The 22,771-nt window shown below is 46.2% G+C and overlaps 1 protein-coding gene across 2 annotated transcripts in view; it reads left to right on the top strand.

Moving 5' to 3' along the window:
* Positions 1-22,771, top strand: part of nalcn (sodium leak channel, non-selective) — a 183,908-nt gene that overhangs the window by 35,481 nt on the left and 125,656 nt on the right. For both annotated transcript variants that reach the window (XM_033023102.1, XM_033023101.1), the window contains exons 9-10: positions 1,428-1,532; positions 4,505-4,591. In XM_033023102.1, coding sequence (XP_032878993.1) covers positions 1,428-1,532; positions 4,505-4,591 — 192 coding nt within the window. The remainder of the gene's footprint in view (positions 1-1,427; positions 1,533-4,504; positions 4,592-22,771) is intronic.

Genomic DNA, 22,771 nt, shown 5'->3' with positions numbered 1-22,771 from the left:
TCCCTCAGAATCCTCTCCAGTAACTCCACTGATATCAGACTCATTTGCATGCAGTTTCCTGGCTTGCCTTTGATAAATAATGGTACAACATTGGCCACCACCAGTCTTCAGAACTTTACCTGTGCCTAAAGATGATGCCAATATCTCTGAAGGGCTTCGACAATTTCTTCCCTAGCTTCCAAAATGGACCGAGGATGCACTTGGTCAGAGCCTGGAGATTTATCCTTTATAATGTGCTTTAAAACCACCTATACCTCAACTGTGGACATTTGTATATGGTCCAAGACAGAATAGCTAATTTCCTTAGCCTCCTTAATATTCTCCACAGTAAAAACTGATGAGAAATATCCATTAAAAATCTCTCTCACCTCCTATGGCTCCACACATAGACCGCTAATGGGCCTGTCCCACTTAGGCGATTTTTCAGGCGACTGTCAAGTTGCCGGCAGTCGCCTGATAAACCGGCAACTGGAACGGCGACTGTCAGAGTCACACACACACGCACACACGCGCGCGCACACACACACACACCTTTCTCCACCAGCCCATTATGCAGGCGGGGACAGGGAGAGCGGGTGGAGCGCTGTCTGAAAAAAGCCACGGTTATACAGACACACACCGCGATGAACAGGAAGGTTAGCGCTGTAATTAAGACGGCTAGTGTACGGTAAGTCCTTTGAGGGAGGGGAAGAGGAGGGAGAAAGAGTGGAGATAACTTTTAAGAAGCCAGGCAACTTTTAAAAGGCCAGAGATACACGGCTGTGAAGCTCGGCGGACATTAACATTAGTCGGTTATCCTTGGTTCTGAAAACTACTGCTTACGGGTTTTTTTTTCCCAATGAGCCAATTAAATTCACCGGTCAGCACCGGCTACAACCTACAAGAACCTTCGACCTCCTGGCAACCCACTCGGACCTCCTGGCGACCCACCTACAGCACGAGAATTCTCTGTACTCTCCATGGCGGCTTCATTCTAGTCACCGCTAATTTTTCCACATGTTGAAATATTCACGGCGACCATAATGAGACCGCGACTAGTACCCATTATGCAGGAACTCCTCACGGCCATGAAGGCAACTCCCCGGCAACTACCCGCGAATATGTGGCGACCATGTGACGACTGTATAGTCTCCTGCAATCGCCTAAAAAGTTGCCTAAGTAGGACGGGCCCATAAGCTGACCTTTAAGGAGGCCTGTTCTCTCCTATGCCACTCTTTTTCTTGTGAAAAATCCAGTATCATCCCTAAATAACTAGGCTTAAATTTTAAGCTCATAACCCCATATATATTCGGGCAACATCTGGGGCAAGAAGTAGTGAGAGAATAAGTAATGTCATTCAGCAGACTTTGGCCTGGTGTGTTTTCCCAAGGCTGCTCTCGTGAAGGATTGCCTTTGGCTATTCACAGGTTTCCTTTCCTTTTTTCCAGAATGTGTTCATTGCTGTAATCATTGAGACATTTGCAGAAATAAGAGTCCAGTTTCAGCAGATGTGGGGTCCACGGAGCAGTACCACATCTACCACCACAACGCAGGTAATGTTGTCCTCGGAGAACCAAGGAACGACTCGTCTTTGTGTAGATTACAGAGAAAATCGGTGGCAAATGGGAATTCTCTGTAAACTAGCATAGACTTGAAGGGCCAAATGCCCCCCCAGATCATTCAGGAAATATATATATTCCATAAACAGAGCAAAATGCCCATGGGTATGGGTCTGAAAGAAGTCTCGACCCGAAACGTCACCCATTCCTTCTCACCAGAGATGCTGCCTGTCCTGCTGAGTTACTCCAGCTTTTTGTATCTATCTTTGGAGATTACCAACAGAAGGTTACCTGGTCTAGGATGAGCTATGATCTTACTGAAGAGTGGGGCAGGCTTGAGCAACTGAATGGCCTTTACATGCTGCTAATTTGTACATACCAAACAAAAATTGAACAAAAAGTGTGTGAGGGGTTTTTATGGAGGCACAGGAGACTACAGATGTTGGAATGGTTCTGACGGTCATGATCCAAAACATCTGTTGAAGGCTTGGCTGCCAATGGCAAGGTGATTAAAATCGGTGATACTATAACATCTAAAACTGGATGAGGTTGTCAATGTCGGAGTTTCGTGGGGTTAGAGTGACAGGGTATGATCAGGTGGTAGAAGGATTTGAAGGGAAGAATTAGGTACTTTGAAATGGACGTACAAGAGACTGCAGAAGCTGGAATCTGGAGCAAAAAAACTGCTGGAGGAACGTGGCAGACCAGGTAGCGTTTGTGGTGGGAAAGGGTGGTCGATATTTCAGATTGGGACCCTGCCTCGGCTCAGAGTGCAGAAGATACGTAATCGAGAGCCAAAGGAAAAGATAAGAATTAGGTGATGTACTTCACAAGATAGCTTTGGGTGATGGGTGATTGTTAGTTGGTCTATCACAGTGGTCAATAACTAGCTGTTTTAAGCCTGGGAGAGAGCAAACTTGGGTAAACTTGGACATTGCCTGCATTGGATCCAAAATTGTCTCGGCAATAGGATGCAGAGGGTAATGATAGTGTTATTTTACCAACTGGTCACCTGAAGCAAGTGGTGCCCCACAAGGACCAGTCCTGGAACACTGGCTGTTTGTAGTAAGTGTGAATGACTTGGATGTTTATTGACCAGCACTGTGGTAGACCAACTAACAATCAACCATCACCCAATGTTACCTTGTAAAGTGGATCACCAAGTTATTTTTTTCCATTGGATTGTGGTTACAGTTTCACCAATTCCTCTTGCCATTACTGGCATTGCATCTGGAGTGTTTTGGTCCTTCCAGTCATCAACTCCCACCGCTTGGTAGCACCTTCTGAAAAACAGCACCAGCTTCAAACATGTACACTGCTGATACTCAACACTTCTCCTAGCACCTCTTCCAACCTGCCCTTGTTGCTTCTGCCCTGCTGAACACATCTCCAAATCCCTTGATTTACCTCGAACCACCCCCCACCTCCTCATCCAGTCCCTTCCCACATATATCTGGGACAACTCGCACACTCTTCATCACTTCAATTACTTCCAATTACTTGCCCCCCATCGCCTCATCTATACCCTTTACACCTCCATTCCCATTAGTGCGGCCTGGGTGGGAGGGAAGGGGGGAGGGAGACTCTGGTTCTTCTTTATCATAGACAATAGACAATAGGTGCAGGTTTAGGCCATTCGGCCCTTCGAGCCAGTACCGCCATTCAATGTGATCATGGCTGATCATCCACCATCAGTACCCCATTCCTGCCTTCTCCCCGTATCTCCTCACCCCGCTATTTTTAAGAGCCCAATCTAGCTCTTTCTTGAAAGTATCCAGAGAACCGGCCTCCACCGCCCTCTGAGGCAGAGAATTCCATAGACTCACAACTCAGTGTGAAAAAGTGTTTCCTCACCTCCATTCTAAATGGCTTACCCCTTATTCTTAAACTGTGGCCCCTGGTTCTGGACTCCCCCAACATCGGGAACATGTTTCCTGCCTCTAGCCTGTCCAAACCCTTAATGATCTTATATGTTTCAATAAGATCGCCTCTCATCCTTCTAAATTCCAGAGTATGCAAGCCCAGTCGTTCCATTCTCTCAGCATATGACAGTCCCGCCATCCCGGGAATTAACCTTGTGAACCTACGCTGCACTCCCTCAATAGCAATAATGTCCTTCCTCAAATTTAGAGACCAAAACTGGACACAATACTCCAGGTGTGGTCTCACTAGGGTCCTGTACAACTGTAGAAGGACCTCTTTGATCCTATATTCAACTCCTCTTGTAATAAAGGCCAACATGCCATTCGTTTCTTCACTGCCTGCTGTACCCTCATGCTTACTTTCATTGACTGATGAACAAGGACCCCCAGATCCCGTTGTACTTCCCCTTTTCCTAACTTGACACCATTTAGATAATAATCTGCCTTCCTGTTTTTGCTACCAAAGTGGATAACCTCAAATTTATCCACATTAAACTGCATCTGCCCACTCACCCAACCTGTCCAAGTCACCCTGCATTCTCACAGCATCCTCCTCACAGTTCACACTGCCACCCAGCTTTGTGTCACCTGCAAATTTGCTAATGTTACTTGTAATCCCATACTGAGGCCAGATGTTCTTGGACATGTCTCCATACCCATCGCTTGGCCGTGACCCCACTGATGAACATCGGGCCATCATCTCACATCTCATCTTCTTGAAGCTCTCCAGAGTAGTACCATGAGATGTTTTCCACTCATGGAGCCTTGGTTTAACTGCTGACAATCCCTCCAGGGTATTCCCTCCAAGAATCCTCCTTGATTTAAATCTCCCCTTAACCTTCTTTGTTCTGAGAGCACCATGCCAAATTCTCCAATGTCCCCATAGAACTGGTGCCCCTCATCCCTGGGACCATTCCAGAAGATGATTGCATCTTCCATGCTCTTAATAGTCCTGCACATAGATAATGTTAACGGTTGTTGAATCTATGCCCTGCAGGGATTTTCAGTGGCTCTGTGGTGATTGGTATTTTCTTGTCGCTGCAGATGTTCCATGAAGACGCCGCTGGTGGCTGGCAGCTCGTGGCTGTGGATGTAAACAAGCCGCAGGGCAGGGCTCCTGCCTACCTACAGGTATATTGGGGCATGTGAGTGAGGAGCGGATCTGGGGAAACGCGGGGAGGTTGTGCTTGGTTCTCTTGCAGCTAGGATTTTAAAAATAAATCCACGGCCCTCTGTGACTTGCATTTATACATCTCCTTCAGTGTAGTTTAAAAAAAATCTTCAGTGTCCAAACGTATTGACAATGGAGATTTTTGATGAACAGTACACTGCAAGGGCCAGGAAGCGAGCGGGCAAGATCATCTCTGACCCCTCTCACCCTGGCCACAAACTCTTCGAATCACTTCCCTCTGGAAGGTGACTCCAGACTGTCGAAGCTGCCACAGCCAGACATAAAAACAGTTTTTATCCACGATTAGTTGCTCTACTCAACAGCCAAAAATCTGTAGCCTCCCTTTGATCTGGTATTTTGTTAGTTCACATGCTGGATCAATGGTGTTTTATTATTAATGTTTTATTATTATTAATGTTTAGTGTTTCCTGAGTCATTTGTAACTGTCACTGTATGTCATGTTACTTGTGGGCGGAGCACTAAGGCAAATTCCTTGTATGTGAATACTTGGCCAATAAACATACTTACCCTAAACCATGCTGCAAGATATGGGGGCAGGTACTCAAAGAGTCAAATGCAAAGGGAAGTGTAAATGGAAAACGTAAAGGAGAAAAGAAGCAGAGAGATTTGTGGAAGGAAATCTGAGCTGTTGTACTCTTGGTGTAGAGTCAACAAAATTCTGTATAATTTCAGTAAGACTTCCTGAATGAACTATCAAATCAAAGCTTTGCATGTGACATTTGTAATTTAAGTGTAGGATGAGATGGTGAAGCAAAATGAAGACACTCGCATTACGAGGTCAGGAACAGAATAAGTTAACTTGCTGTAATCTGTGGAAAATATTCTCTTGGGCAACTACACTGTTATTTTCATTTGATTTGCTTTGAGACATGAGGAGGAGTTGCCTGTAGCATCGAACAGCATGAATTAATCTAATTTATTCTTGGAAAGGAAATTCTACTCCAATGATTATGCATTGCCACTTCATGTTGTTTTTAAATTAAATCGGCTTAAAAAAAGAATGAGGATATGTGAGTTGCTTTGTTTTTTTGGGTTGCTGCATTTGTAATGTATCTTCAGAATCCCCTCAGCAATTCCTGAAGGCATTGATACTATCTGCTCTCTCTGGGTGATGCCCCATGAGTTCGCTCCACTGATGATATTTGATCTGCTGCACAATTTGCTGTTTTTATCTCCAGTTTTGCTGCAGCCACAATATTATGGAGTGTTTCATTGCATATTATTGATGGATGGTTACACATCTCTGCTCATTTGGCAGTTCTTGCATTTCTCTACAATATTGACCATGTTGTTAGAGTGATTGCATCACATTGAATTAGAAGCACAGAAACGCTTCAGTAATGTTCTTATCTTTATACCAGAGTTTAGACTTCAGAGATACAGCGTGGAAACAAACCCTTCAGCCCAGCAAGTCCAAGCGGGCGAGGATTCACCCCCGTACACTAGCACTATTCAACACACTAGGGACAATTTACAATTTACAGAAACCAATTAATCTACAAACCTCCACGTCTTTGGAGTGTGGGAGGAAACCGGAGTACCCGGATAAAACCCACGTGGTCACAAGGAGAACATACAAACTCCATACAGACAGCACCTGTATTCAGGATCTAACCAGGGTCTCTGACGCTGTAAGGCAGCAACTCTACTGCTGCGCCACTGTGCCACCCCCCTGATGTGGGTCTTGATTTATGTCACAAAACAACCATGATGTCCCTGAATGAAAGGACAAGTTTGGGGGACCAAGAGTCTCCTCCTGTTCCTTGTTCCTAATTAGGCATTACATTGATTCCTCCTGCCTCTCCTTGTTTATCCAGCTTCCCATTCAACTTGTCTCTCCTGTTTGACTGCACTTCATCCAGTGGGAAGAGTTGCTAGTTCTCCCTCCTCTGGGATTTTCGTAGATTTATGCCTCTTGTCAGGGACATAGAGGTACAGCACGGAGGCAGAACCTTCAACCCGGAGACCACCTGGTTTCTACTAACCCTACTCTATTCCATTTTGTCTTCCCTGCATTCTCATTAGCAATCACTCACCGACACACTGGGGCCAACGTACGGTGGTCAATTAATTACTAATCCGCATGTTTTCGGGGGTTATTGGAAGGAACTGGAACTGGGACACCCGGCGGAAAACCCAAGCAGTCACAGTGGGAATGTGTAAACTCCACACAAATGATACCAGAGGTCAGGATTGAACATGGCTTGCTGGAGATGCGAGGCAGCAGCTCTAACAGCCGAGCCACCTGGCTGCCCAGTTTCCCCATAAGCAGTGTTATTTACCCAAGCTACTTTGGTGTGACACTCAGGGAAAACAACTTGTTTCCATTCCATTTCTAATGAGTAATGGGGGGCGAGGGGGGACATATATTCTTGTGATGTTGGGCAGCAATAGGAAATTGGCTCCCACATTATTTTAATGGCGAGGACATTCAATGCAAGGAGTTGCAAGACAATGGGAATCGGGTTCCACTGCATGGATGGAGGCAATGTGCCATGGCCTTATTTGCCTCCTTGCATGAAATGGGAGATGCTTGCCATGGAGACTGTTCTGTGAAGATTCTCTCGACTGGTTCTGGGGATGGTGAACTCGCTGCATGAAGAGAGATGGAGTTGACTGACACTGAATTCTCTGCAGTTCAGGCAATCGAGAGGCAACCTCATTGAAATGCATAGAAGTCTCACTGGATGAAGTCGGGCTGTGGAGCCCACAACCAGGGGCCACTGTTTGAGGAAAAGGGATGTGAATCTGTGGAATTCTCTGCCACATAATGTAGTGGAGGCCAATTCACTGGATGTTTTCAAGAGAGAATTAGATTTAGCTCTTAGGGCTAAAGGAATCAAGCGATATGGGGAAAAAGCAGGAACAGGTACTGATTTTAAATGATCAGCCATGATCATATTGAATGGTAGTGCTACGCCTGCATCTATTTTTCTATGTTTCTTTGAGAAGCGTCTTCAGTAGAAGGCTGATGAATCTTTGGCATTCTCTTGCCCAGATGTCTCTGGAGGCAGTCATTGAGTTCATTTAAAACGGAGGTGAGCAGATTTCTGGATTGTTAAGGGAATCAAGGGTCTGAGGTGGAAGATCAGTCATAATCTTGGGGCATAGCAGAACAGGCTCAAAGAGCCGACAGTTGGCTCGCCTGTGATGTTGAGTATGATTTAACTTCTGTTGCCTGATCATTCCTGGCATGTCAACATATCACTAAACCAAGCATTGTAATGTACGTGATCTTTTTCACTGCCTATATAGCACAAACTCTGAAGGGTGTCTTAAAAATTCAAATGTCAAGTGTTCATTTCTTGTGAAAACAGACCAATGGATTTTGGTTACATTTGTGTAAAAACAGAATTAAATAACGGAAGAAATAGATCTTCAAAGAGTAGGAGTAAACGGGTCCTTTTCAGAATGGCAGGCAGTGACTAGTGGGGTACCGCAAGGTTCAGTGCTGGGACCCCAGCTATTTACGATATATATTAATGATTTGGACGAGGGAATTGAATGCAACATCTCCAAATTTGCGGATGACACGAAGCTGGGGGGCAGTGTTAGCTGTGTGGAGGATGCTAGGAGGCTGCAAGGTGACTTGGATAGGCTGGGTGAGTGGGCAAATGCATGGCAGATGCAGTATAATGTGGATAAATGTGAGGTTATCCACTTTGGTGGCAAAAACAGGAAAGTAGACTATTATCTGAATGGTGGCCGATTAGGAAAGGGGGAGATGCAACGAGACCTGGGTGTCATGGTACACCAGTCATTAAAAGTAGGCATGCAGGTGCAGCAGGCAGTGAAGAAGGCGAATGGTATGTTAGCATTCATAGCAAAAGGATTTGAGTATAGGAGCAGGGAGGTTCTACTGCAGTTGTACAGGGTCTTGGTGAGACCACACCTGGAGTATTGCATACAGTTTTGGTCTCCTAATCTGAGGAAGGACATTCTTGCCATAGAGGGAGTACAGAGAAGGTTCGCCAGACTGATTCCTGGGATGTCAGGACTTTCATATGAAGAAAGACTGGATAGACTCGGTTTGTACTCGCTAGAATTTAGAAGATTGAGGGGGGATCTTATAGAAACTTACAAAATTCTTAAGGGGTTGGACAGGCTAGATGCAGGAAGATTGTTCCCGATGTTGGGGAAGTCCAGAACAAGGGGTCACAGTTTAAGGAAAAGGGGGAAATCTTTTAGGACCCGAGATGAGGAAAACATTTTTCACTGAGAGAGTGGTGAATCTCTGGAATTCTCGGCCACAGAAGGTAGTTGAGGCCAGTTCATTGGCTATATTTAAGAGGGAGTTAGATGTGGCCCTTGTGGCTAAAGGAATCAGGGGGTATGGAGAGAAGGCAGGTACAGGATACTGAGTTGGATGATCAGCCATGATCATATTGAATGGCGGTGCAGGCTCGAAGGGCCGAATGGCCTACTCCTGCACCTATTTTCTATGTTTCTATGTTTCTCCTTTTCTGTGGATTCTACTGGATTTGTTCCTATACTGTACTCTGATGTTGGTTCCGGATGCTGCCACCGTGTCCAATGTCCTTGTGATTAGTTGACCACCTATAGGAGTTCCATGCTGACCGTTGACCTAAGAGTAGGTGGGTAGTTAACCAATGACTTTGGCATTTTGTAAACACTCTTTGATTTTAAACTTGCCGCTGACCATCACAAACCCTGCTGTCAACCCCATTTCCTGTTGACTTACAGAGTACAACTACATTCATTCCCACTAGAAAGGTCCCCCTTGCACTACCAGGCTCATTTATGAATCTCCAAACTCGACAGATTCCAAGTGGAGAACACAATAGTCCCATCACCAATAGTCCCATTACCGCTCACTCACCTTGATCCCAAGCTGATTTTCCTGACATAGACTCACCTCTTGTTTTGAAGCCTCTACTCTTGTTTCCTCTCAGGGGTCAATTTTGTTTTGTTATCTCCACTCGCCAACTGATTTAGAGCAGCTCTTCAGTTCTCGCTTGGTCTCAACTTCGACATCCCACACTTACGTTCTTCCTCTGTTTTCTGAGCACCTCGACCAATATCCTTTTTAAGTGTGTTTTGTCCAACAGTTTCACACACACACGCGCACACACACACACACATATACACACACACACACATATACACACACACACACACACACATTTTTGCGATACGGTGCCGCACAGCGGCACAGCAGTAAAGTTGGTGCCTTGCAGCGCCAGAGACCCGGGTTTGATCCTGACCATGGGTGCTGTCTGTGCAGAGTTTGTAAGTTCCCCCCCATGACCTTCATTGGTTTTCTCCCTGTACTCCGGTTTCCTCCCACACTCCAAAGACTTACGGGCTTTTAGATTGGCTTCGGTAAAATTGTAAATTGTCCGAAGTATCCAAAACACTATCCCTTACACTTGGGGCTGGAGTGGGCATCTTTGCAAGGCTCTTGAAGTCTAGTGTTCTCTTCATGAATGTTGGTCTTCTGCTGGTGCCAGCTTTGCTCGCGGAGTTTAAGCCTGCAAAGTTGGCTTTCGCTGGCTGCGCTTGAGGTTCTTCACTGCTGACCACTAGAACTGAATTATTACCTCTGAATTGGCTTGCTGATGGCTCTGACCTTCCAGGAACTTCCAGGAACTTGAAATTAGAGAAGTCAATGTTCATATCGCTGGGGTGTAAACTCACCAAGCGAAATATGAGGTGTTGTTCCTCCAATTTGCGCTGGGCCTCACCCTGGCAATGGAGGAGGCCCAGGACAGAAAGGTCAGATTCTGAATGGGAGAGGGAGTTGAAGTGTTGTGCAACCGGGAGATCAGGTTGGTTAGTACAGACTGAGCGGAGGTGTTGGGCGAAGCAGCCTACGCTTGGTCTCGCCGATGTAGAGAAGGTGACACCTTCGACAGCGGATGCAGCAGATGAGGTTGGAGGATGTGCAGGTGAACCTCTGCCTCAGCTGGAAAGATTGTTTGGGTCCTTGGATGGAGTCGAGGGGGGATGTAAAGCGACAAGCAGGCACGGAACTCGCTTTCAAAACATGGAGGGGACGGGGGGACACAATTTTTTGGCGGCCGCGCGCGCATGCGCACACTCACACACATATGCGCGAGGCTTCGGAGGCTCAATCCAGCGCTAAATGCAGCTCAACTGCCTGTCTCACCGGGTTAACTACAGCCCTGCCTGGACTGACAGGACACCAGCGCTGCTTCTCCACGCTGGCCATATTTCCCGCAAGCCTAGGCAGGTTAACCTGGCGGGATAGGCAGAGTTGAGATGGGTTTTGCGCTGCGGGCCTGGGGGTACAGCTCCCGTCTGACTCCCGACTTCTCTGGCCAACCGTGGAGGGGGGGAGGACTCGGGTGGGGACGGGACAACGCCAGAGACCCGGCCGGGATCGATCCTGGCTGCGGATGAAGCGCAGGTCTGTGCCAAGTCTCCCTCCTCCAATCACCGCGCTCTATCCTCAGTCCCACCACCCCCCCCACCCCCCCCATTCCTCCCTCCTCCAATCATCGCGCTGAATCATCATGTCCATTGCCTGCTGACCGACGTCTCTCTCGTCCAACCTGCGCCCTCGTTCAGCAGTCCCACCTCCACTGTCGCGGAAATCGGAGATTTTAAAATCCGGATAACAAAAACTTGGGGGGAATGTCCCCCACCTCTCAAAACATCGGGGTGACGTGTCCCCTCTGCACCCCCCCCCCCCCCCCCCCCCCCGGGTTTTCCGCCCCTGGCGACAAGTGTAGCATTCCCTGCGGTTGCAGGTGAAAGTACCAGAGGAGGGGGTGGTGTGTGTGGGAAGGGCCGAATTGGCCAGGGAGTTACGGAGGGAACGGTCTCTTTGGAAAGCAAAAAGGGGAGGAGATGGGAAGATGTGGCCAGTGGTAGGATCTCGCTGGAGGTGGCGAAAATGTCGGAGGATTATATATTGTATACGCCGGCTGATGGGATGGAAGGTGAGGACAAGGGGGACTCTGTCCTTGTTGCTAGTAGTGGAATGGGGAGTAAGAGCGGAGCTGTGGGATATAGAGGAGACCTTGGTGAGAGCCTCATCTATAACAGAAGAGGGGAACCCACGTTTCCAAAAGATCATCTCGCTTTGTTCTTCAGCACTTAGAGTCAAAGAAGGATGCATTGTGGAAACGGGCCCTTCAGCCCAACTTGCCCACACCGCCCACCTGCAGCCCCCTCTCAACGTCTGCCTGTCACTTCTGTAAATTCACCAGCTTTAAGGGAATTGCAGTTTGCAATTTTCCCAATGGGTCTGATCGTTGCCTTTTCTGCTAGCTCACCTGGAGCCCTGTTACACCCACACTGCTTCTTGCTGCAGGATTTAGGGCTTTCCCTTTTTTTTTTTGCTGTTCTTCCTCGTTGCTAACTTGTCAGACTTCCACAGCATTCCAACCTCTCTGCCAGTGAAGTGTCTGGGTGCTCCTATTGTACTGCAGAAGGTCACCTTACTTCACCGACTGAGAGAGTCAAGATTAATGCTTCTGTTTATGAAAGCAGCTCCCTCTCAACTGAGCATAATGGAACATAATAGTTAACCACTCGACCCAGTTTCTTACTGTTCTGCGGAACACACCAATCTGAAAGTAGTTGTTGCATTTAACCAGCCTGTTCAGTTTCAGTTCAGTTTATTTTATTGTCACGTGTACCGAGGTACAGTGAAAAGCTGTTGTTGCAAGCTAACCAGTCAGCAGAAAGACAATACATGATTACAGTCGATTCATTTACAGTGTAGAGATACATGATAAGGGAATAAGCCAGTATGCAAGAGCCCACAAGCCAATGTATAAATGTATATAACGCAGTTACAAATATTTATAACTTTGTACCTTTTACTCATAATATATAGATTTTTATTTTCAATTTTCTTTGTGCAAATGCTTTAAAGGCAGCATGGAATCATTTGGAAGAATCAAAGCCATTGTCAGTTTTTTCACGTCAAAGCCTTAATTTCCTGAAGATTCGTGGGTTGTGGCCGTAGATCTCTCAGTCAGTTTGCTGGGTGTTCCGTTAAGGGCCTGTCCCACTGTACGAGGTAATTTAAGAGTTCTCCCAAGTTCTCCCCTGATTTGAGCTTGTGTAATGTACGTTGCGGGCTCGTACGAGTAAAAAGTAAAACATTTTTTCATCACAAGTATTTTTTACTCGTGGACATTTTTCACAGCGTTGAAAAAACGTCACGAGTTTACCGGATTTCCCGAGTACCTACCGTTACTCGTACGAGCCGCTACGTGACATCCACGAGCTCCTACGAACCCGCTACGTACATTACACAAGCTCGAATATGGGGAGAACTCGGGAGAACTCTTGAATTACCTCGTGCTGTGGGGCAGGCCCTTTAGTTAATCTGTGAAAATCAATAACAATAAGATAGATGGAAATGTTAGAAAGATACATTTTTTATGACAAGATGTTACATAATCATTAGGGAAATGTGAATTGTTTGAAGTTTAATACCTGGAAGCTATCACTAAAGCTCCCAGTGATTGATTGGGTAACACAGTTGTGATTTCACTGAAGACATGACAAGTTACAGTAAGTTGTTAATATGCAGCCTTCTGTGACACCAGGCTAGGTAATGTCCTTGGTAGGATGACAGTGATTTTTTCAGACAATTTCTGAGGCAGTCCTTTCTGCAGTCTATCAGGAGCGTGAAAAGTGAACATGAAAGGTTTTCATTCCTGTGCCACTGACAAGATGGTTCAGATGCCGCATTCTTCACATCTGTCATTTCCTCCATAACAACAGTGACCTTCCTTGTCCCTGTTTAACTTCTATCTACAGTACCTTTGGTTACAGTGCCCTCCATAATGTTTGGGACAAAGACCCGTCATTTATTTATTTGCCTCTGTGCTCCACAATTTGAGATTTGTAAAAGAAAAAAAATCATGTGTAGTTAAAGTGCACATTGTCAGATTTTATTAAAGTGTATTTTTATACATTTTGGTTTCACCATGTATTGTATTGTATTGTATTCAAATTTATTGTCATTGTCTCAATTAGAGACAACAAAATGAATTTTCCTTACAGGCAGTATCATAAAAATAAATAAATAATAAATAATAAAACATATTAAAAATAAAATTGAATTAAAAAAAGAAAAGCACAAACACAGAAAGTCCACGACACAACATAACATAAATGGCACCAAGGTGAGGAAGGCACCATAGTCCAGCCAGCCTCCCCTCCGTTCTTCCCAGATGTTCACCCGTGGTCTGGGCCTTCCAGGCACCCGCAGTCGCCGCCCCGGGTGGCCCGATGTTCAGGCCCTCACGCCGGGCTGGTGGAACGCCGACGCTGTTGTGATTTCTACATGGTGAAACCAAAATATATTAAAATGGCCTTTATTAAAATCTGACAATGTGCACTTTAACCACATGTGATTTTTTTCAATTACAAATCTCAAATTGTGGAGTACAGGGGCAAATAAATAAATGATGGGTCTTTGTCCGAAACATTATGGAGGGCATTGTATCTCAGGTGGTTCCAGAGCACTTGCACCCAGTGAAGTACTTTTGACAAATAGATGAAATTATAGGAAATGTGGCAGCCCGTTTGTGCACAGCAAGATCCAATTAGCTTCAAGGCAAAAGAGACTAGATGATGTGGTAGGTGATTGATGTGGGGACTGAACTCCCCTGATCCTCTTTGTAAATGGTGCGCAGGTCTTCGGGCGTTCTCTGGTGGGAACATCAAGGTTTAACTTGATTCGGAAAAGTGGCACCTCTGGCAATGAAGCGTTCCCTCGACAGTGCACAGTCTAGATTTTGTGCTCAGCTCTCTGGAGTGGGACGTGAACCCACAACTTTCCGACTCTAGGAGTGTGCGCAGCTCAATGAGCCACAGCTGGTTGGGTTCAAAGGTGAAGAACTCAACCTCAAGTTCAAGTTCAAGTGAGTTTCTTGTCATGTGTACCTGTATAGGACAATGAAATTCTTGCTTTGCTTCAACACACAGAACATAATAGGCATTTACTACAAAACAGATAAGTGTGTCCATATACCATAATATAAATATATACACACATGATTAAATAAACTGATAAAGTGCTAATAACAGATAATGGGTTATTAATAATCAGAGTTTGGTCCGAGCCAGGTTTAATAGCCTGATGGCTGAGGGGAAGTAGCTATTCCTGAACCTGGTTGTTGCAGTCTTCAGGCTCCTGTACCTTCTACCTGAAGGTAGCAGGGAGATGAGTGTGTGGCCAGGATGGTGTGGGTCTTTGATGATACTGCCAGCCTTTTTGAGGCAGCGACTGCGATAAATCCCTTCGATGGATGGAAGGTCAGAGCCGATGATGGACTGGGCAGTGTTTACTACTTTTTGTCGTCTTTTCCTCTCCAGGGCGCTCAAGTTGCCAAACCAAGCCACGATGCAACCGGTCAGCATGCTCTCTACTGTGTACCTGTAGAAGTTAGAGAGAGTCCTCCTTGACAAACCGACTCTCCGTAATCTTCTCAGGAAGTAGAGGCGCTGATGAGCTTTCTTGATAATTGCATTAGTGTTCTCGGACCAGGAAAGATCTTCAGAGATGTGCACGCCCAGGAATTTGAAGCTCTTGACCCTTTCAACCCTCGACCCGTTGATATAAACGGGGCTGTGGGTCCCCCTCCTACTCCTTCTAAAGTCTACAATCAGTTCCTTGACCTGGACCTTCCCCTGTGACAGCTGACCATTCTGTGCCTGAGCATTAGTGTGACACAAACTGAGATGAGTTGAAGTGTGACACAAAATGCTGGAGTAACTCAGCGGACCAGGCAGCACCTCTGGAGAGAAGGAATGTATTGTTGTTATGGATCTCAGTAATCAGCTTGTCAGTGTTTGCTGCTTTTCTCTAAGCATTCTTCTCCGAGTATCACAGCAAGACACGATTCATTCGATGGACTGGAATACGCAATGAACTCATTAGAAAAGCAAATCTGGTAGTTTCACTTAAATAAAAGCAATAACCAACAGCAATAAGGATTCATCTTTAAAGGCTCCTGGAACATTTTCATAGTTATAAAATCTGAATTCTAGCTTCGCTTGAAGCATTTTGCAATTTTGATATATTTAACTTTTATGTCTGTTAATTTGGTTTGACTTCGGGCAAACTAACCATCAAATGTAGTGGTTTTTATGTTGCGTAAATAATACCAGTAATGTTTGATGGTCATGCATATAATTGTGATTGGACACAAAAAGCTGTGGTAACTCAGCGGGACAGGCAGCATCTCTGGAGAGAAGGAATGGGTAGCGTTTAGGGTCGAGACCCTTCTTCAGACTGGTTAGGTATAAGGGAAACGAGAGATATCGACGGCGATGCGGAGAGATAAAGAATAATGAATGAAAGATATGCAAAAAAGTGACGATGATAAAGGAAACAGGCCATTGTTAGCTGTTTGTGGGGTGAAAATGAGAAGCGAGTGTGACTTGGGTGGGGGAGGGATAGAGAGAGAGCGAGAGGGGGAATGCCGGGGATACCTGAAGTGAGAGAAATCAATATTCATACCACTGGGCTGTAAGCTGCCCAAGCGAAATATGAGATGCTGTTCCTCCAATTTGCATTTAACCTCACTCTGACAATGGAGGAGATCGAGGACAGAAAGGTCTGTGTAGGAATGGGAAGGAGAATAAAGTGTCCAGCAACCGGGAGATCAGGTTGGTTCAGGCGGGCTTTGCGAAGGTGTTCCACGGAACGATCGCCCAGTCTGCGTTTGGTCTCGCCGATGTATATGAGTCCACATCTTGAACAACGGATACAGTGGATGAGGTTGGAGGAGGTGCAAGTGAACCTCTGCCTAACCTGAAAGGACTGTCGGGGTCCCTGGACAGAGTCGAGGGAGGATGTTTAGTGACAGGTGTTGCATCTTCTGCTGTTGCAGGGGAAGGTACCTGGGGAGGGGGTAGTTTGGGTGGGATGAGTTAACTAGGGAATTGAGGAGGGAGCGGTCTCTGCGGAAAGGGGTGGAGATGGGAAAATGTGGCAGGTGGGGGAATCCCGTTGGGGGTGGCAGAAATTTTGGAGGATTATGTATTGTATGCGACGGCTGATGGGGTGGAAGGTAAGGACTAGGGGGACTCTGTCTGTTGCGACGAGGGAGAGCAAAGGCAGAGCTGTGGGGTACAGAGGAGACATGAGTGAGGGCCTCATCTATGATGGGAGAGGCACCTCCGTTCTCTAAAGAATGAGAACACCTCATCTCTGTCTATGATGGGAGAGGGGAATAATTGCGCTGTTTTTTTGAAAAAGTCCCTAGTTAGTTCCATTCCACTTTCCCAGTAGTTCTTCTGGAAAGTTTGTGTTGAATCTGTTTCCACTACCCGGTTGAAAGCAAGTTCCAGATCACAGTACCTCTCTGCATAAAAGCACCTTCCTCCTTCCCCACAAGCTTTGCCCTGTGTCCTCTGATAAAGAACCCTCCAAAACTCTCTTATTTTGAAACGTCGCTATGAAATCTGCCCTTGCACGTACTGTATAGAAACAAGGTACTGCAGATCCGAGGAAGGGTCCAGTGGCAAAACGTCACCTGTCCATGTTCTCCAGAGATGCTGCTTGACTGCTGAGTTACTCCAGCACTTTGTGTCCTTATCTGCTCTTAACCTTCTCCGGCTCTGAGGAGAACAACCTTATCTTCTATGGACATTCTACCACTTATGTCCAAATAACCCTGCAGTTTCCTTTGTTGCGTCAACCCAGGTCCCAGTTGAATTTCAACTAGTAAATTTCCAAGATTATTCTGATGATGGTGATCCCTCGGATATCAGGTCTGAAAGCAGAAGGATAAGCAGAGAATATCCCACTGAGCTCTGTACCATTGGCTTCTGCGCTGGAACTACATGCTATACAGTGAGAGAGGGATATATTTACAGTCTGGAGGTTGCTGGTTCAAGTCTCACTTTAGAGACTTGAGTGTGATAATCCAGGTTGAATCTTCAGGCCAATGCTGTATGTTATCCTTATGAATCCATTAAAAAGAAACGTTGCCCGCTCTCGCAGAGAGAGATCAACAGCTCCATTTGAAGAAATCCAAAGTTTCCTGGCTAATGTTTAACCCTTGATCCACATCACTAAGGCTTTATTTCATCATTGTCGTTTGTGGGAACTTGATGTCAAGTTCAAGTTCAATTTCAAGTGTGTTTATTGTCATGTGTCCCTGATAGGACAATGAAATTCTTGCTTTGCTTCAGCACACAGAACATAGTAGGCATTTACTACAAAACAGATCAGTATATCCATATACCATAATATCAATATATACACACATGAATAAATAAACTGATATAGTGCAAATAACAGATAATAGGTTATTAATAATCAGAGTTTTGTCCGAGCCAGGTTTAATAGCCTGATGGCTGTGGGGCAGTAGCTATTCCTGAACCTGGTCGTTGCAGTCTTCAGGCTCCTGTACCTTCTACCTGAAGGTAGCAGGGAGATGAGTGTGTGGCCAGGATGGTGTGGGTCTTTGATGATACTGCCAGCCTTTTTGAGGCAGCGACTGCGATAAATCCCCTCGATGGAAGGAAGGTCAGAGCCGATAATGGACTGGGCAGTGTTTACTACTTTTTGGAGTCTTTTCCTCTCCAGGGCGCTCAAGTTGCCGAACCAAGCCACGAGGTTGGCCACTCATTTCCTATAATGCAGCATTATCTAGCACAAGAATACCTTGCTGGTCCTCGAATTCCCTGGGTTGGACAGGAAGGCAAGCTTGGCATTCTCATTCTGCACCCAGGCTGTCTTTCCCAGTGTGAATCTGTGCACATTCATCAACCAGATTCCTCCCATATCCCCACAATCTGCTGGTTGGTAGGTTAAATTGCCATTGTAAATTGCTCCTGGACTGTAGATGTATCATGGAATCTGCTATCCCATTGCAGTTTGGTTGTGCTGACACCTGCGATGTCCCCAAATGCAGGATACTCCACTATAGAATTTGCGGTAGTGGGGGACTGTGTTCGCGCTAATGAGCAGTAGAGTCGCTGCCTTGCAGCGCCAGAGACCCGGGTTCGATTCTGACTGTGGGCGCTGTCTGTATGGAGTTTATATGTTCTCCCCGTGACAATGTTGGTTTTTCTCCGGGTGCTCCGGGTACCTCCACCACCCCGAAGATCTACAGGTTTGTGGGCTAATTGGCTTTAATAAAGATTGTAAATTGTTCCTAGTGTGTAGGATAGTGCCAGTGAACGGGGATCGCATGGTCGGCACGGATTTGGTGAGCCGAAGGGCCTGTTTCCGCACTATATCTCTAAGACTGGATAGACTCGGCTTGTACTCGCTAGAATTTAGAAGATTGAGGGGGGATCTTATAGAAACTTACAAAATTCTTAAGGGGTTGGACAGGCTAGATGCAGGAAGATTGTTCCCGATGTTGGGGAACTCCAGAACAAGGGGTCACAATTTAAGGATAAGGGGGAAATCTTTTAGGACCGAGATGAGAAAAACATTTTTCGCACAGTGGTGAATCTCTGGAATTCTCTGCCACAGAAGGTAGTTGAGGCCAGTTCATTGGTTATATTTAAGAGGGAGTTAGATGTGGCCCTTGTGGCCAAAGGGATCAGGGGGTATGGAGAGAAGGCAGGTACAGGATACTGAGTTGGATGATCAGCCATGATCATATTGAATGGCCTACTCCTGCACCTATTTTCTATGTTTCTATGTTTCTATAAACTCTCAACTAAACCAGTGGAAATATGAGTGTTCAGTAGTCGGTGAGATGAAGGGCCTGCTTCTGTGCTGTATTTATCTATAACTGTTCAAGGAGCAGTGTGAGCAGTTTGCATAGTTTTTTTGAATAGGGCTCATTTCACCTCTGAGCGCAGGCAAGAGAGCTCTCCCCATAACATACGGAGGATCTCAATGGTGGGCTGCTGCTTCTCTCGGCCAGACACGCTACGAGCCCGTTGCCACCAGATGCGGTGAAGATAAAACATACCCAGTGTTTTTTGTTCTATATATAAAATTGGTTGTAAAACTGACTTTAATGGTGTGTAGCCCTGATGTCAATTAATTGTGTGAAGCTAGTATGTGCTTAGCATTCCGGTGCTGTGAGGTGAATCTAGGGTATTTCCGTATGAGGGAGTAATGGAATATGCCTAATGGCTCCCACCTCACCCATTAGATGAATCAGCAAGAGGAAGGAAATTGTTAATTAACAGTACAGGCTGAGCAAGCGTTGGAAATAGATATTCCCCATGGAACTGATCCTTGTGTCACATGTGGAGTCAGGGGCTGATGAGCACCAATGTACCGATAGATCAGGGAAATTCTCATATTCAGAAAACATTTTTTTTAAAAGCCCATTGAGTCTCTGCTGGCGCTCTGAGAAATTTAATTTTCCCACAGTCCTCCACAACTTATCTCCTTGTTATGTATTCTTCCCACATTCTCATCTGTTTCTCCCGCACCCCCCAAGATTCTAACACTCGCCCATAGAAACATAGAAACATAGAAATTAGGTGCAGGAGTAGGCCATTCGGCCCTTCGAGCCTGCACCGCCATTCAATATGATCATGGCTGATCATCCAACTCAGTATCCCGTACCTGCCTTCTCTCCATACCCTCTGATCCCCTTAGCCACCAGGGCCACATCTAACTCCCTCTTAAATATAGCCAATGAACTGGCCTCGACAGCCCTCTGTGGCAGGGAGTTCCAGAGATTCACCACTCTCTGTGTGAAAAAAGTTCTTCTCATCTCGGTTTTAAAGGATTTCCCCCTTATCCTTAAGCTGTGACCCCTTGTCCTGGACTTCCCCAACATCGGGAGCAATCTTCCTGCATCTAGCCTGTCCAACCCCTTAAGAATTTTGTAAGTTTCTATAAGATCCCCTCTCAATCTCCTAAATTCTAGAGAGTATAAACCAAGTCTATCCAGTCTTTCTTCATAAGACAGTCCTGACATCCCAGGAATCAGTCTGGTGAACCTTCTCTGCACTCCCTCTATGGCAATAATGTCCTTCCTCAGATTTGGAGACCAAAACTGTACGCAATACTCCAGGTGTGGTCTCACCAAGACCCTGTACAACTGCAGTAGAACCTCCCTGCTCCTATACTCAAATCCTTTTGCTATGAAAGCTAACATACCATTCGCTTTCTTCACTGCCTGCTGCACCTGCATGCCCACTTTCAATGACTGGTGTACCATGACACCCAGGTTTCGCTGCATCTCCCCTTTTCCTAGTCGGCCACCATTTAGATAATAGTCTGCTTTCCTGTTTTTGCCACCAAAATGGATAACCTCACATTTATCCACATTATACTGCATCTGCCAAACATTTGCCCACTCACCCAGCCTATCCAAGTCACCTTGCAGTCTCCTAGCATCCTCCTCACAGCTAACACTGCCCCCCAGCTTAGTGTCATCCGCAAACTTGGAGATATTGCCTTCAATTCCCTCATCCAGATCATTAATATATATTGTAAATAGCTGGGGTCCCAGCACTGAGCCTTGCGGTACCCCACTAGTCACTGCCTGCCATTGTGAAAAGGACCCGTTTACTCCTACTCTTTGCTTCCTGTTTGCCAGCCAGTTCTCTATCCACATCAATACTGAACCCTCAATGCCGTGTGCTTTAAGTTTGTAAACTAATCTCTTATGTGGGACCTTGTCGAAAGCCTTCTGGAAGTCCAGATACACCACATCCACTGGTTCTCCCCTATCCACGCTACTAGTTACATCCTCGAAAAATTGAGTATTGAGTATAGAAATTGGGAAGTCATGTTGTATAACCACATTGGTACGGCCACATTTAGAGTATTGCGTTCAGTTTTGGTCGCCATGTTACAAGATGACAAGCTGGAAAGGGTGCCGAGAAGATCTGCGAGGATATTTTAAGGGGTTGGACAGGCTAGATGCAGGAAGATTATTCCCGATGTTGGGGAAGTCCAGAACTAGGGGTCACAGTTTAAGGATAAGAGGAAAGTCTTTTAGGACCGAGATGAGAAAATCATTTTTTACACAGAGAGTGGTGAATCTGTGGAATTCTCTGCCACAGAAGGTAGTTGAGGCCAGTTCATTGACTATATTTAAGAGGGAGTTAGATGTGGCCCTTGTGGCTAAAGGGATCAGGGGGTATGGAGAGAAGGCAGGTACAGGATACTGAGTTGGATGATCAGCCATGATCATATTGAATGGCGGTGCAGGCTCGAAGGGCCGAATGGCCTACTCCTGCACCTATTTTCTATGTTTCTATATTGCCAAGTCTCGAAGGCCTGAGCTGTGGGGCGAGGTTGTGTAGGCTATGACTTTATTCCTTGGCCCAGGATGAGGAGTGATCTTATAGAGGTGTACAAGATCATGAAAGGAATATATAGGGTAAATGCACTGTCTGTTGCCCAGAGTATAATAATAATAATAAATTTTATATTTAATGGGCGCCTTTCATACAAAATCTCAAGGACACCTTACATAGTAATCGGAATAAAAACATATAATCGGAGTAAAACAAGTAATTAAAGACATCACAATGACACAAATTAAAAACAAAATTCAATCCAAAAACAGAAAATCAAAAACACAGTGTGAAGAGAGAGCAGCGGCAACCAATTCGTGCCAGCGTCCACTCTCCCTTCACAGCAGCCATCTTGGACACAGACCTACAAGACTACAGTTAGACAAAAAAAAAATCATCCCCCCACAGTGGATAGCACTGTGGAGGAAGGCACAATGTCCAGTCCCCACCCCATGTTCACCCCAAAGTCAGGCCTATTGGGGCCACCGCAATTGCCTCTACGGAGGCCCGATGTCCCTGGCCGTTCTCACCGGGTGGTGTTGCCCCGTCGTCGGGAGAGTCCTTTCGGCGGCTGGGCCACTTGGAACGGCCGCTTCTTGGTTGGAGCCCGCGGCTGCCGAAGCCGACAAGGCCGCGCCGGTTTGGCGCTCCTAGGCTCCAGATGAAAAAGTCGGCGACCGCTCTCCTCACTGCCGCCTTGCCGCCTCTACGCACGCCGTCTCTCCGCTCCGCAAACCCGCAGCCCGGAGATGTTGCTCACGGCGGTCCAGCTCGCCAGAGCTCCAGCGCGGCGACCCAGGCAAGGCATCGCCCGCTCCGCTCCAGCGCTCCAGCGCTCCAATGCAGTGCCGCCACGCAGGCCGAGGTGCTGGGTGGTTCCCGCCAAGAAACGGCGCTCCAAGCCCGCTGGTAGGCCACGACGACGGGTC

The sequence above is a fragment of the Amblyraja radiata genome, chromosome 6 (assembly GCF_010909765.2).
Source record: "Amblyraja radiata isolate CabotCenter1 chromosome 6, sAmbRad1.1.pri, whole genome shotgun sequence".
NCBI lineage: Eukaryota > Metazoa > Chordata > Chondrichthyes > Rajiformes > Rajidae > Amblyraja > Amblyraja radiata.
Note: the sequence above shows the minus strand (reverse complement) of the source record. Positions and strands in the feature narration are given on the sequence as shown.